Here is a 15,327-nt window from a genome sequence, read left to right as displayed (position 1 = left end):
AAGTTCCAGAGGAGCAGGTTGGGTGTAACAAGACGAGACAGATTGCGAAATGTGTATGTGAGGGAAAGACTAAAGGAGGAACCAGTACAGGACAGGATAGAAAAATCAAGACTGCAGTGGTATGGACACATGAAGAGAATGGATGAGGGAAGAATTCCAAAGAGGATGTTTGATCTGCAACTGGAGGGGAAGAGGCCCAGAGGAAGACCAAGAGATAGATGGGTGAAGGGAGTGAAGGAATGTGTGACGAGAAGAGGAGAGAACTGGACGAAGGTGGAAGAGGGGGAATGGTGGAAAGACAGAACACGATGGAGAGGCTTGTGTTCCCGACAGACCCAGCCAGTGGCTGGAAACTGTCCAAGATGATGATGATGATTGTAAAAGGAAACCATGTTAAACCTTTCAAATACAATCCATTGAAGAATAGTAACTCTGCCACTAGACAAAGCTGAAATTTTTTTGAAAGAAAGTATTGTCATAACGCCCAAGTTCTCTTGTGAGAGACAATTCCAGCAACCCATGAACACTTCACTATAAAGTGAAAAATGCCACTCGGAGCCTACATTTAAACATAGAAGCCTCGATCACAGCAGTAGATATTTGAAGTGTCCACAATAATGACCACATCTCCTGCTGGCATGGAAAACCGCTTTTTCACTAGATTCCGAGTTAAACTGTCATATTGGATGGTTTTTGTATTTATACTTGCATTTCACAAAAATCTGCAGTTTCTCCGATGCACCACACTAAAGATCAGCTGCAACTAGTGAGTTAGTATTGAAGCCAGCTTACTCTCCTTCAATTATTATTCCACTGTTCCACATCACTCTGCACTCAACACAACACTGAACAATCAAGCCCAGATTTTGATTTCAACTCAAGTTGTTTATTGCTCACCATTCATTAATATAGAATTACTCACTACAAATAGGAAATATCACACACTTTTAAACTGCTCCCTACAACAATGCATAAGTGCAGAAGGTGCGAGAAGTCAAAAATACTCTCTCGACTTAGCTACAGAAATTTTATAAAACCACACAATAACATGTTAGGTTGGTGCATTAGTTTGTGATGTTTCTCATACGTTTAATAAACACAACAGATACACATAACAAGAGACTTTAGTCATCAATAACATAATCTCCTTCACTATTTACAACAGCCTGCCAATGCAGGGGTAACTTTTCGATTCCACAACGGTATAAATCATGAGGTTTTGTGGCGAAGAACTCTTAGAGCTATGTTCAGGTCACATTTTCATCTGGAAAGAAGTTCCTTGAAGGGTATTCGATAGATTACGGAAAAGGTGAAAGTCTGATGGCACAAGATCAGGTGAAATATGGTGGGTGCAGAATGACTTCCCAACCTAACTCCTATATAGTGTTTTTCGTCAATATAGCAGAAAGCGGGTGGGCATTATTCTAGAACAGCATCATTCACATAGTGTTTCTAGCCATTGTTCTTTGACTGCAACTGCAAGATGTCTCAGTTGTTGACAGCAAATGTCAGCAGTGATGGTTACACTTTGATGAAGCAATTCATTGTACAGCACATTGTTACTGTTCCACCAGATGCATAACATTATCTTTTGTGGGTGTGCGCAGATCTTTGTATGGGGAGTTACTGCTTTTTTTAGGCTCAACCATTCCTTTCTTTTCCTTATGTTAGCATAAAGACACCACTTCTTATCACCAGCAATGAGAAATAGTTGGTGTGGTTCACAAGCGAATTGATGACGAGCAAGCAGACACACACACAAGGCCACACGCTGATTTTCATGATTTCGGCTTTGAGCATGCGGTGTCCATGCACCCAGTTTTTGAACCTTCCCCACTGCATGCAAATGGTTCATAATAGTGGAATGATCACAGTTCATCACATTTCCCAGTTCTCTACTACACTGACATGGATCATTGAGAATAATTAATGTGATTAAATGATCTCCATCAAGCCCCACAGGTCTTCTGAATATGGAGAGACACTAATGTCAAAACAATTCTCCTTAAAACAAGCGAACCATTTATTGCTGTGCATATTATCCCCACACACAGCGCAAATCTTTCTGGTTGTCTCCACTGCTGGCATCCCTCTCTTGAAATCAAACAGAAGATTGTTCTGATTTCTCCACCTAGCATTCCATTTTCTGGCATCAACAGCTCCACTCACTATGTCAAAATGACAAAATGTAAACTCAAATAGTAGCAGTGAACCACAAATAAAAAATGACAATGATAAATAAACCCATTAGCAATTGGAATAACACTAAGCAAAACAAAATCTCTACAAACTTATGCACCACCCTAATAGTATAGTAACATTACCTGCAAAGATTCATACTGGGGGAAGGCACTCTTGATGTTTCAAGGCGACTGGTTGCCTTTCCCTAATTTTATGTATTGTTCTATCCTGGAATTTCCTACATAGTGTTCCTACCAGGAATTTCCACTATTGCTGATCTTTACATACACTACGTATGCCTACCTAGAGCTCAGAATGGAGTTCCATATTCTAATTGAAATACCTACAACACGTTTCCTGTAGAGATAAGGGCGAAAACTGAAAATCTCCAAAAACGAAGTAAAGTCATACATCTTATTGACAATTGTACCTATAGTTTACCAGACTGTTTAGACACAGTACTGTAAGTTACAGTAAATCCTAACTTTCATATTTTTTTGTTTTACTTTTCATTTTTACAGGTTGAACCCAATCCCTACAAACAAAATTTTGGAGATTGTTCAGGGATACTTTCTGGGTATTTTCACATAAGTAACCAGCTGTCTCTGGCAGCTCATCACAAAGTAATTGCATTTAATTTGATTTCTTACACAGCCATGCAAATGTTGGCAGTATGCACTGTGTGTCTTGTTTGGGAACAAACATGGTTCTTTCACTCACAGTACTTGATGTTGTCCTCAAGTTTTCATTCAGTAATGCCCAGTTCTATCTAAGGTTTGTGTTTCTGGCAGTGTTAGTTGTGTGTTGACAGTGATATACAACAGTATGGGTAGTTTTACTGATGAAGTATTGGCCAATATACATCTTGTGTCTGGGTTCACCAAATGCAATGGAAGAGGAGGACAACAACCCCAAACTGAGAAGTTCCCACAGGGATGGCAACTGAATCAGAATACTTCCAAAAACTGCAACGTTTCATCAGTAAACCTATCCTTATTATTGTCAATGACTGTTAACATACAACTAACACAGGTGGAAAGACAGTACTGATCAGTGCTGAATAGAATTTGAAAGCAAAGAGTGAAGTGGGCATAACTGTTGTCACCGTCAAATGGAGAAAGTTTCCATACAAAATCTGCAATGCAAACAACTGACATTTGCACTGTTGTGCAGATATTTTCACTACAATACAGATATCAAGATAATTGAGGAGCAAGAAATTAAATGAGATACAATTACTCTGTAATAGTGGATCCTATATATCAAAATATTCAGGAAATATCTCTGAACAACCTCCAGAATTTTGTTAGTGGAGTTTGGATTCACCCTGTGTAAACATTTACAGTGGTCTCTGAAATCAGTACAGTTACATAAATGTTTCATTTGGAGTGTCAGATAAAAACAGCAACTGAAAGTGGCACTGGCTTTTTTTAAAGTAGCTGCTTGTGTTCAAATCTTTAACTATTCATGTAACTTTACTTGTTCTACACCTATTCAGGCTCTTCTTCCTGACGGGAGTTACAGAACATAAAGTATGAAACAATAATGCAAGGAGTAGGAATTTTCTATCTTGTCTACTAGTAAATTGCTAATGTTGCCTTTATCAACTTTGTTACTGCTTTTCACTTACTAATCTGGCTCCTTGGGTGAAACATTTCGGAACCACTGGGAGCAGAGAGCCATGCTTTCAGCTGTGTGGGCTCCGTCCAGGAAGAAGGTGATAGGGGGCACCCTCAGCACCTGCATCCTGCCCGGCCACTGACACTGCGTTAGACCCCGCTCAGTGCTGCAGGAGATGGCAAACGTTGGAGCGACTGGCAGCATTGTTGACTGCAGGATGGCTGCAAGCAACCGAGCAAACGGCTAATGTACAACGTGACTGAGAACACCATAGTGCAAACTGCAGAGTTATATTATAATTTTTTATACTCATTACAAGCAATTTGTTTTTGGCACATTGAAGAGTACACAAGACAAGTTTTTCACCTTCACTCAATCTAGTCTGTTCTGAGGAAACAACAACAACAACAACAACAACAATAATAATAATAATAATAAAATAGAACAAAATTATCAATCAAACTTTTCCTGCATGTATCACAGAAATAAAAATGACAATACATGGATAGAAACTTTCCGTTCAAAGGAAAGATGAAACCTTAGCAACAAAAATGTGAAAAACCAACTACTCTAATTAGTTCTAATGGACCAAGAGATCAGAATGAACCTTCACCTCCCATGAATTGCAAAGAGTTCAAACACAACATCGACTAAGAATCAATAAGCCTGCTGGATCCTATAATAGCAAAAATCGTGGATCGTGGAAGTTCGCGCATGAAGAAGCAAAGATGTACACAAAACAATAATAAACATATGTGAGAAGGAAGAAGTAAAAGATGACTGGAAAATAGCCTCGATTCATCATCTGCATAATAAATGCATAAATACATAGGTGAATAACTACTGTGGTATCTCACTACTTCCAGTAATGTACCAGACATTGTCACTACTCACCTTAAATGACTATAACAAAAAGGCGAGCATAAACTGGGAAAATATCAAAGAGGATTCCAAACAGGTCAGTTGACAGTAGAACAAATATTGAATCTGAAAACACTAAGAAGGTGGAGCGCACTGAGAGCAGTTCCTTGCTGGCCTCAGTGTCATGCTCCGCTGATTGCTCGTAGCTCACTTATACATAGGATGGCATGAGCTTCACTTTCAATACTGACTGATCTGATTGCCATGCATGTATGATTGTTTTTAATTAATTATTATCACCTGATGATTGTGTAATGCTCTGAACTTGTCATGCAGTTAATAAACAAATTTTCATTACAACTGACGCATATTCTTACTTTATATGTTACTCAGTAGCAGATGTCCACCACATCAAATCCTTTGTAAGAAATTGAAGGTAACATGACTCTATATGGTGAAAAAAAAGTACACTTTCACCATAACAATATGCCAGCATATTTTCTTGTTTTCAAACAAAGAAATGGAATTTTGACAGTATTAGGAAAAGAACAGTTTTCTGTTCAATGTAAAGATGACACATTGAGTTGAAGACAGGCACAACAAACAAACTGCAGTCTGAGCTGCCAGATAGAGTGGTCATGCATGCGTGCATGCCTTTTCGTTGTCTTACACAGCACTGCGTCAGAGGAAGCTCAGTTGAAGATAGTCATCCATTTTTGATGCACAAAAAGTAAATTAAAATTAAAGGAACTGTCTGACTGGCTGTTAAACTGGACAGTGGGAGATGTGCTACAGTCATACTGTAAACACAGTGGTTGCACTACAGGCAGTCAACAGTCTTTTCACCTTGCACTCAATCTAGTCTGTTCTGAGGAAACAACAACAACAACAACAACAACAACAACAACAACAACAATAATAATAATAAAATAGAACAAAACTATCAATCAAACTTTTCCTGCACGTATCACAGAAATAAAAATGACAATACACGGATAGAAACGTTCCATTCAAAGGAAAGATGAAACCTTAGCAACAAAAATGAGAAAAACCAACTACTCTAATTAGTTCTAATGGACCAACAGATCAGAATAAACCTTCAACTCCCATGAAGTGCAAAGAGTTCAAACACAACATCGACTAAGAATCAATAAGCCTGCTGGATCCTATAATAGCAAAAATCATGGAAGTTTGCGCATGAAGAAGCAAAGATGTACACAAAACAATAATAAACAGTCTCTTCAGTCTTTTTATTGTTCCTGTCTACACCTCAACATGTCATTTTTACAGTGAGTGCTAATCTATTCTTTTCCTAATATTGATGATATTACAACCTGGATTTTTCATTATTTGAAATGGAATTTCGATGAGGCCTGGGTCCACAGCCTTAGTGCAGTTACTGAATCAAGCTGTTGAAAGTACTTATTACAATTGTAAATCGACATTTTGCCACTGTCAAGCATTCTGGGATGCTACAGACGTCTTTGCCGCATTCTGTAACGAGTGCTGCTCTGTTGTCAGCTGACAATGCTACCTGCACTGAGAGACCACGTGCGGGCCACTCCTGTAACTGGTTTTCCTGCATAGCCTGGCTCTCCTTTGCTGAATATTTTTGGTGCTGGGTGTGACAAATTTGTTTGCTGCTCTGGGTTTCGCCACTATTGAAACAAAATAAATATAGTTACTCTGACAGCGAATGTTTTTCATTTAAATGCTCCTCTAGAAATCCAATACTGCAGAGATAAACACAAATGTAAGTAAATATTGTTTCCTGCCTCAGCATTACATTTTTCCTGTAATTTTTAGCAGAATTTTAGTAGCTTGTTATAATAGCAATGTGTTGCTTCAGAGTAACTTCAGTAACTTGGTGTTCTTGCTTAGTTACTCTTCCATGATACCTGCTTTCCTCTAAATATCCCTCACTCTAATAACCCAAGGGAAGGAGGACTCTACCTGTGATATCGCTCTAATACATTGGCAGTCACTGCGAACAATAATAACAACTTTTTTACTTCACTTTTGTTGATTGCATTTCGCAAGCCGTCTTTGACAATTTCACATACAATTTCTTTCATGTATGATAATAAATAAAATGCTTTTGTCACAGGAGGAGGACAAATTGGCTGCCTGTAGTGCAACCACTGTGTTTACAGTATGACTGTAGCACATCTCCCACTGTCCAGTTTAACAGCCAGTCAGACAGTTCCTTTAATTTCAATTTACTTTTTGTGCATCAAAAAAGGATGACTATCTTCAACTGAGCTTTCTCTGATGCAGTGCTGTGTAACTCTTAGTTTTTTGATGGGAAGTCTTGAAATAAACACTGTAAAAGTGGAAAATTCAAACGTTTCCTGTTTGTCTGTGCTAATGCAACAGTAATCCAAGCAACTTTTGGGGGACACATGTCTCTGTACTGGAGAATTCTTTGTATGTTAAGAACATAAACCCAACAAAATTTCTCTAGGCAACCTCCAAAACCATATGTTTTCAAATACTTTCTATTGGTGTCCGAATAATAGTTGCATATTGGGAATAGGCTGTCATATATAATTTTTTACATTTAATTTTTGTACTTCATGCACTAAATACATATTACGGCATCTGGAACCTATGATGGTTTTTGTGAGCACAGTAATTCACCTGGAGAGAAGTTCTGAAGTCAGGCTATGTAAGTGTTCAGGTATTTTTCATGCCTTCTGTATATATGAGGGTGAATCAAATGAAAACCTTAAATTTTTTAAAAAATATTATTAATTGTGCAGAAGTGGTACAAATCTGTATCACTTTTCAACATAATCTCCGCCATGCTCAATGCAAGTCCTCCAGCGCTTACAACGTGCATAAATTCCTTTAGAAAAAAATTATTTTGGTAGTCTGTGCAACCACTCATGAACTGCATGGCGCACCTCTTCATCAGAACGGAACTTCTTCCCTCTCATTGCATCTTTGAATGGTCCAAACATACGGAAATCACTTGGGGCAAGGTCTGGTGAGTATGGTGGATGAGGAAGACACTCAAAATGGAGGTCTGTGATTGTTGCAACTGTTGTATGGGCAGTGTGGGGCCTTGCATTGTCATGTTGCAAAAGGACACCTGCTGACAGCAATCCACGTTGCTTTGATTTGATTGCAGGCCGCAGATGAGCTTTTAGGAGATCTGTGTATGATGCACTGGTGACAGTGGTCCCTCTAGGCATGTAATGCCCCAAAATGACGCCTTTTTCATCCCAAAAGAGGGTCAGCATAATCTTCCCTGTTGATGGTTCTGTTCAAAACTTCTTTGGTTTTGGTGATGAGGAATGGCATCATTCCTTGCTTGCTCTCTTTGTTTCCAGTTGGTGGAAGTGAACCCAAGTTTCGTCCCCAGTAATGATTCTTGCTAGGAAGCCATCACCTTCTCGTTCAAAGTGCTGAAGAAGTTCTTCACAAGCATCAACACATCGTTCTCTCATTTCAGGAGTCAGTTGCCGTGGCACCCACCTTGTAGACACTTTGTGAAACTGGAGCACATCATGTACAATGTGGTGTGCTGACCCATGACTAATATGTAAACATGATGCAGTGTTCTGTGGAGTCACAACTCGTTGGACCTGACCTGGACGAGGAGTATCTTCCACTGAAATCACACCATTTGCGGACTTCCTACTCTATTTGTAGACTTGCTGCTGTGACAAACATGCATCACCGTACTGAACCTTCATTTGTCGATGAACTTCCATAGGTTTCACACCTTCACTACGCAAAAACCGAATAACAGAATGCTGTTCTTCCCTGGTGCAAGTCGCAAGTGGAGCAGCTATCTTTATACTGATACTGTGACACTATGTGTGCATCTGCACTATGCTGCCACCTACAGGGCATTCTGCATGCTGTTCGTAGCACACTTACCAACTTACAGGATAACGGCGCAAAATTTCGATTTGTTATTACAAATTTAAGGATCCTCCTTTTGGATCCAGGATTTGAATCAGCACTAGAAGTTAAAAATATATTTTTATTTTGTTTTTGTTTTCATTTATTTTTAAACACATTTTACTCTAATGTCATTTTTCCTGTGCTATAATCACAGTTAATGATTTTTTTTTTGTACGATAAGCCTCGAAACATGGCACAACTTACAATGGTATACTGCACGTTCTGCATTCATAGCACATTTCTCGAAGCACTTTCTGTTTGGAGCAAACAGCACATTTAAACATTGACATACTCTTCTTTGGAAGTTCACTCTCAATAATATTTCAAAAATGCCTCCCAGTAGATCGTAGGGGATTACCATCATCAAAGCACTTTTCTCGGACAACTTTCCTCCTTTCTGTGGGATAAGCTTCAACAATTTCTCTTACCAGAGACAGATGAAAATCTGCTACTGACGTTTTTTGCCCTGTTACTACCTGATGGAGAGCACGAGTATTTAAAATGCACAAGGTGAGCAAGTGCAAAAATAGCTTTTTATACCACTTCGCCATCTTCCACATTGATCTGAGTGAACTCAGTAATATATCAGTATGGTCAACTGTCCCCATACTCTAGTTATAATGTGTAACACACTGCAGTTTTTTGATTCTTACACCTGTCTTTCTATTAGTCTTTTCCGTCTGAAATATTTCTATAGTATTACAGGTGGTCAATATCCATGTTTCTCTTTTTGTCACACCTTTTCAGGGCAAGAATTATACCAGTGGACATAAACTGGATGTCTCCTCATTTCAGCTGTGTTGCGCTAATGCCACAAACTTTCCCCAAATTCTGGAAGCCAATTTCTGCAGTTAGACCTGTAAACGCAATAAAATCCAGAACATAACCAGTCCAACAGTCACACAGCACAAATATTTTTTATTCCAAATCTACTGCTTTTGGACAAAATACACTGTTTGAAAGATAATCATCCTTTACACAGCAATAGGCTTTCATCAATGCAGAGCTTCTGATATGCATGAAACGCACTCTGGAATGGTGTGTGAACTTTACCCTTAATGTTTCTAATATTGAATAACCTGTCTCCTTCATTGTTGGTAAAGTTTTCACTATAATGAAGCATTTAAAAAATTAAAATAAAATGTTCTCTGAACATAATTTTGCCGAATACCAGTGTGTTCAAGAGTATGTCCTTGTACCAACAGTCACTAATTTTCAGCTTTTTCATACGAGCCATAGGCAGATAAAGAGCAATGAAGGACTAGAGTTCCACAAATTCCATTTCTTTCCATCTTGAGAGATGAAAATGCACCAAGCATAATTGCATTGGTCTATCAGTAAAATCTGCTGGTTTCAATTGCAAAAGATTTCATTAGATCTTCTGCTAACTATATGGGGGAAAGTGTCATACTGCTGCAATTTTGAGCTAATCCACACTTGTGCCCTGGAGCTGAATTGCCAAACGCATGCACAAATGGATGAAAATCACTTTTCTTCCAGTCAAACGTGTCGCTAAAATGTTCTCTTTTTCCACACATTTTGCTCTCACAACCAGAAAACTTCAGGTTCTGAAGAATTTCCATGTCTTGTAGAGACAGAGGGACACACTGGTCAGCTGATTTACTTTGCTCACAACTGCTACTTCGAGACTCTGTAGAAGAGTCATCTATCAAAGATTTCACTCTCACTGTTGTTTCCCATTAGAATCTCCACAATTTCTTACTCCATATAATCATGACAGTGTACCATTTTCTCAATCCAAAATGAAGACGAAAACAGCAACACAAATAAGATCACAACAGAAAATGCACTACACAGACTAAACATTGGAAAGCTACCGAGGACTTGGGCAGAAAATGCAGCTACTTGGCCACTCTACCCAGCCATTGGGTGCCTTGCACATTAATGTGTCTGGAGCAAACAGACCTGAGCAGCAGCCCATCTCGACACATCGGGAGCAGAAAGGTATTGGCAAGTTGGCGTGTGTACACACCTTCTAAAGCACCTGACGGGAGGAACAATGGCACACGAAAACACGTTCAGAGTACCTGGGGACAGCAACAGTGGCATGTGTTAGCAGATCTAGAGCAGTCAAAGGTTAAACCCAGATCTAGAACATTATAACCTGTTGGAAAACAGTTCACAGCAATCAAACCACATATGAATGGTGGTATAAGTATACTCACTGTTCCACATACCATGTGGGCATGAGCCATGTCATGCTACATGGTGTATGTCAAGATGAAAAAAAGAGCAATATCATTCAATTAACTGCTTCTAGCTTTTCGATGGGAAAACTTTAGACGAGAAAAAATGACATTCGATGCCGTTTATGGTAACATCTCAGTCCCTCACATGGTGTGTGGGACTGTAGGTATATTTATAAAACCATATGTATTTGGTTTCAGACTTCTCCAGCACCTCGTCTGAACTGCCCCAGCATGTAACAACTATATGTTGTAGAGTAGGCTTGAACATCCCACAATGCTTGATAATAACAAAATGTCAAAACTGCAGTTGGAGTAAATATTTTTAACAGCAATTTGTAGAATGACTTCATTCAGTAAAGAAATGAATCACAGGTAAAAGACGTCTGATTAAGTGCAGGAAGGGAGGGTGGTGTCATCACTGAGACACTATTTTGAAGAGTTTGACAATTTCTATTTTTGGAGACATTAAAAACTGACTAAAACACTGGGAAACATATATACACTGACGAAAGGAAATCAGAACGCTAAGGAGGAGTTGAGGAACATAAATGAAAGTTGGTAGGCACATTCCTACATCTTAAAGACGATGTCTATTCAAATTTTGATTCATATAACAACGAAAACAATCAATTATTGATAAAATTATTTACCTGGATAGATAAAAAAATCTACTCATCAAGCTGCGGCAGAACACACAAATAAAAGACTGTTGTGATTGGCAAGCTTTTGGATGCAGTGGCTCCTTCTGCAGGCAGAAGGGTTGAAGGGGAAAGAAGAAAGGTGTAGGAAATGGACTGGTGAGGTCTAGGAAAAGGGGTAGATTTTGGGAAAGTCACCCAGAACCGTGGGTCAGGGGAGACTTACCGTACGGGTTGAGAAGGAAAGACTGACTGTTGGAGAATGCATTGGACAAGAATTGAGAACCTGAGAGCTTAAAGGTGGATGACAGGGTAATATGCAGGGCAGAGATTACTACTAAAACATCGTGCTCGAGTGAATAATAGTGAGAAGCTAAGTGCATTGTATGTAACAGAGGTGGGAGGGGGCGGTGAAAAATAAACGGAAAAGACAATGAAAGATGTACGAAATTAAAATGGAGTGAAGCAAAGAGTAGCTACAGTGAAGGAAAGCTTTTCTTCTCATCCCATATGGCAAGTCTCCCCTGACCCGCGGTTCTGGGTGACTTTCTCAAAATCTACCCCTTTTCCTAGACCTCTCCAGTCCTTTTCCTTCATGCTTCTTCCTTCCCCTCCCGACCCTTCTGCCTGACGTTGAAGCCACTGGCTTCAAAAGCTTGCCAGTCACAACAGTCTTTTATTTGTGTGTTCTGCCGCCACTTGATGAGTATTTTTTATCTAACAAATTTCGCTTAAGTCGTGTAAGAGTGGTGCTAGTAGTACCACTATGAGGAAGCAAATCAGGTTTGCTTTAAAAACATACTGTAACAATTGTGAGCCTCAGGCTACATCCTACGTAAGCAATGGAAGCAACCAACAATGCGCAACAGCTTCAGATGACAAAATACAACCGCAAGTACGGTTACGGAAGTGTCCTAGGTGAGTGACGTCCGTGGTGCTGCCTGTCCTCTGCTACACCTTGTGATGTTTGAATTTGCTGCAGCACGCATGACAATGAGAGCGACAGCTACGAGTCTTCTCGGCAAAGTACTGGATCAGACATGCTAGCTGCTATGAAATACACTCCTGGAAATTGAAATAAGAACACCGTGAATTCATTGTCCCAGGAAGGGGAAACTTTATTGACACATTCCTGGGGTCAGATACATCACATGATCACACTGACAGAACCACAGGCACATAGACACAGGCAACAGAGCCTGCACAATGTCGGCACTAGTACAGTGTATATCCCCCTTTCGCAGCAATGCAGGCTGCTATTCTCCCATGGAGACGATCGTAGAGATGCTGGATGTAGTCCTGTGGAACGGCTTGCCATGCCATTTCCACCTGGCGCCTCAGTTGGACCAGCGTTCGTGCTGGACGTGCAGACCGCATGAGACGACGCTTCATCCAGTCCCAAACATGCTCAATGGGGGACAGATCCGGAGATCTTGCTGGCCAGGGTAGTTGACTTACACCTTCTAGAGCACGTTGGGTGGCACGGGATACATGTGGATGTGCATTGTCCTGTTGGAACAACAAGTTCCCTTGCCGGTCTAGGAATGGCAGAACGATGGGTTCGATGACGGTTTGGATGTACCGTGCACTATTCAGTGTCCCCTCGACGATCACCAGTGGTGTACGGCCAGTGTAGGAGATCGCTCCCCACACCATGATGCCGGGTGTTGGCCCTGTGTGCCTCGGTCGTATGCAGTCCTGATTGTGGCGCTCACCTGCACGGCGCCAAACACGCATACGACCATCATTGGCACCAAGGCAGAAGCGACTCTCATCGCTCAAGACGACACGTCTCCATTCGTCCCTCCATTCACGCCTGTCGCGACACCACTGGAGGCGGGCTGCACGATGTTGGGGCGTGAGCGGAAGACGGCCTAACGGTGTGCGGGACCGTAGCCCAGCTTCGTGGAGACGGTTGCGAATGGTCCTCGCCGATACCCCAGGAGCAACAGTGTCCCTAATTTGCTGGGAAGTGGCGGTGCGGTCCCCTACGGCACTGCGTAGGATCCTACGGTCTTGGCGTGCATCCGTGCGTCGCTGCGGTCCGGTCCCAGGTCAACGGGCACGTGCACCTTCCGCCGACCACTGGCGACAACATCGATGTACTGTGGAGACCTCACGCCCCACGTGTTGAGCAGTTCGGCAGTACGTCCACCCGGCCTCCCGCATGCCCACTATACGCCCTCGCTCAAAGTCCGTCAACTGCACATACGGTTCATGTCCACGCTGTCGCGGCATGCTACCAGTGTTAAAGACTGCGATGGAGCTCCGTATGCCACGGCAAACTGGCTGACACTGACGGCGGCGGTGCACAAATGCTGCGCAGCTAGCGCCATTCGACGGCCAACACCGCGGTTCCTGGTGTGTCCGCTGTGCCGTGCGTGTGATCATTGCTTGTGCAGCCCTCTCGCAGTGTCCGGAGCAAGTATGGTGGGTCTGACACACCGGTGTCAATGTGTTCTTTTTTCCATTTCCAGGAGTGTACTTATCATCCAATTTTAAGAAAATTATTTGTCAAAAGAATTTGATTCTTCTGCATCTTACACATTGCTAAATGAAGGACAGAATTTATTTTCATTATTCGTCATAGTAACTGTACTGCATGAAACTAAGTAAATGACCGCATGAAATTTTTAAGACTGCACAGGCCATACATTATTGCATATGAAATGTAGCCAACATATCGAAATTGTACTTAAAAGGTGAGAGAGGAATAATCTCTTAGATATTGCTTGTTACATCCACAGATGGGGCGCCCACAATATATCCGAATTGCTTCATGTGCATCAGGAATTGCTTCCTGTGCTTTGGGAACCAAGTGATCGTAGAAACTGTGATATTTCATAAATGGTTCAAGATATCGAAACGAGATTTTTTGACAAAGACAGCACACAGAAAGGACTTATTCTGTTGTATGATTAACACGCTAATAGTTTTGGTGAAACGATCAAGCAGAGCAAAAACAAGACTCCCTATAAACTACGCAATGAGTATTTGTCTGAATTTACATAGCCAAATAAACAGTGTGGAAAGGCCAAATGGAGTATCAAAGTGACCAGTGTGAGGTCTAATATTGAAAGAAAATATTTAATTGCTTGAAAGTAATCAGGATAATTAAGGAAATATTAATTGCCAATTTGAGAAAAACAAATATTTCATGAACAGCTGCTGCTAGCTATGTAAATGAACAGTCAAAAAGTTCATGTCTTCAAGGTCTAGCTATCTTGTGTGTAAGAAGATAAATTGTTGTGATATTTAACTGTCAAAAAGGCTTCCCTTGAATTAAGTGCTAAATTTAGGAATTTCGAGAAGAAGCTAGGAAGGCAAATGAAGTATCAATAAGATCATGCTTTCTGAATGAAACATGAAAATATAAAAAGAAAGAAATCAGTCAAATATTTTTTGAAATGATTTGTCTAAAAGAAAACAGATCTGAGAAATATTTGATGTGCCTTTGAATGATGCTCAAAATCATGTACAGAAAATGAGGCGCAACAAATATTTCTCTCATGAGTGTTATTTCTTACTTTTAGACAAATTGTTTTGCAAAACATTTGACTTTATTTTCAAAAAATTGTATGCTTCACCTATGCAGACTGTTCAGATTAATTGAAACGCTTGGCCTTAACACTGATTCCTGATGAATTATGTTCCGAACAATCAAATATTAGTAATAGTTTATGGTTGTTCACAGTGTTTTATTTGGAATTTAATGTGTATGATGTTCTGGGATAGGTGTGAACACACTTAAAGATAAAGTACTTTGGCAAGACCTTAAAAATATACATTGAGATGCAATGTCAACAGTACAAATAAAACTTAGTAAACAGCACTGGTGACAGGATTGTAACAGAGTCAGTTAAAATGTAAGTTGGGGGCAGGATTGAACCTGGGTCCCAACA

The 15,327-nt window shown here is 40.4% G+C and overlaps 1 protein-coding gene across 1 annotated transcript in view; it reads right to left on the bottom strand.

Annotated features, from left to right (window-relative positions):
• Positions 1 to 15,327, bottom strand: part of LOC126473202 (folylpolyglutamate synthase, mitochondrial-like) — an 81,770-nt gene that overhangs the window by 19,071 nt on the left and 47,372 nt on the right. Inside the window, exon 7 of the mRNA XM_050100105.1 lies at positions 3,812 to 4,022. Within this exon, the coding sequence (XP_049956062.1) occupies positions 3,812 to 4,022 (211 nt within the window). The remainder of the gene's footprint in view (positions 1 to 3,811; positions 4,023 to 15,327) is intronic.

This window comes from Schistocerca serialis, chromosome 4 (genome assembly GCF_023864345.2).
Source record: "Schistocerca serialis cubense isolate TAMUIC-IGC-003099 chromosome 4, iqSchSeri2.2, whole genome shotgun sequence".
Lineage (NCBI taxonomy): Eukaryota > Metazoa > Arthropoda > Insecta > Orthoptera > Acrididae > Schistocerca > Schistocerca serialis.
This window is presented reverse-complemented; position numbering and strand designations above follow the sequence as displayed.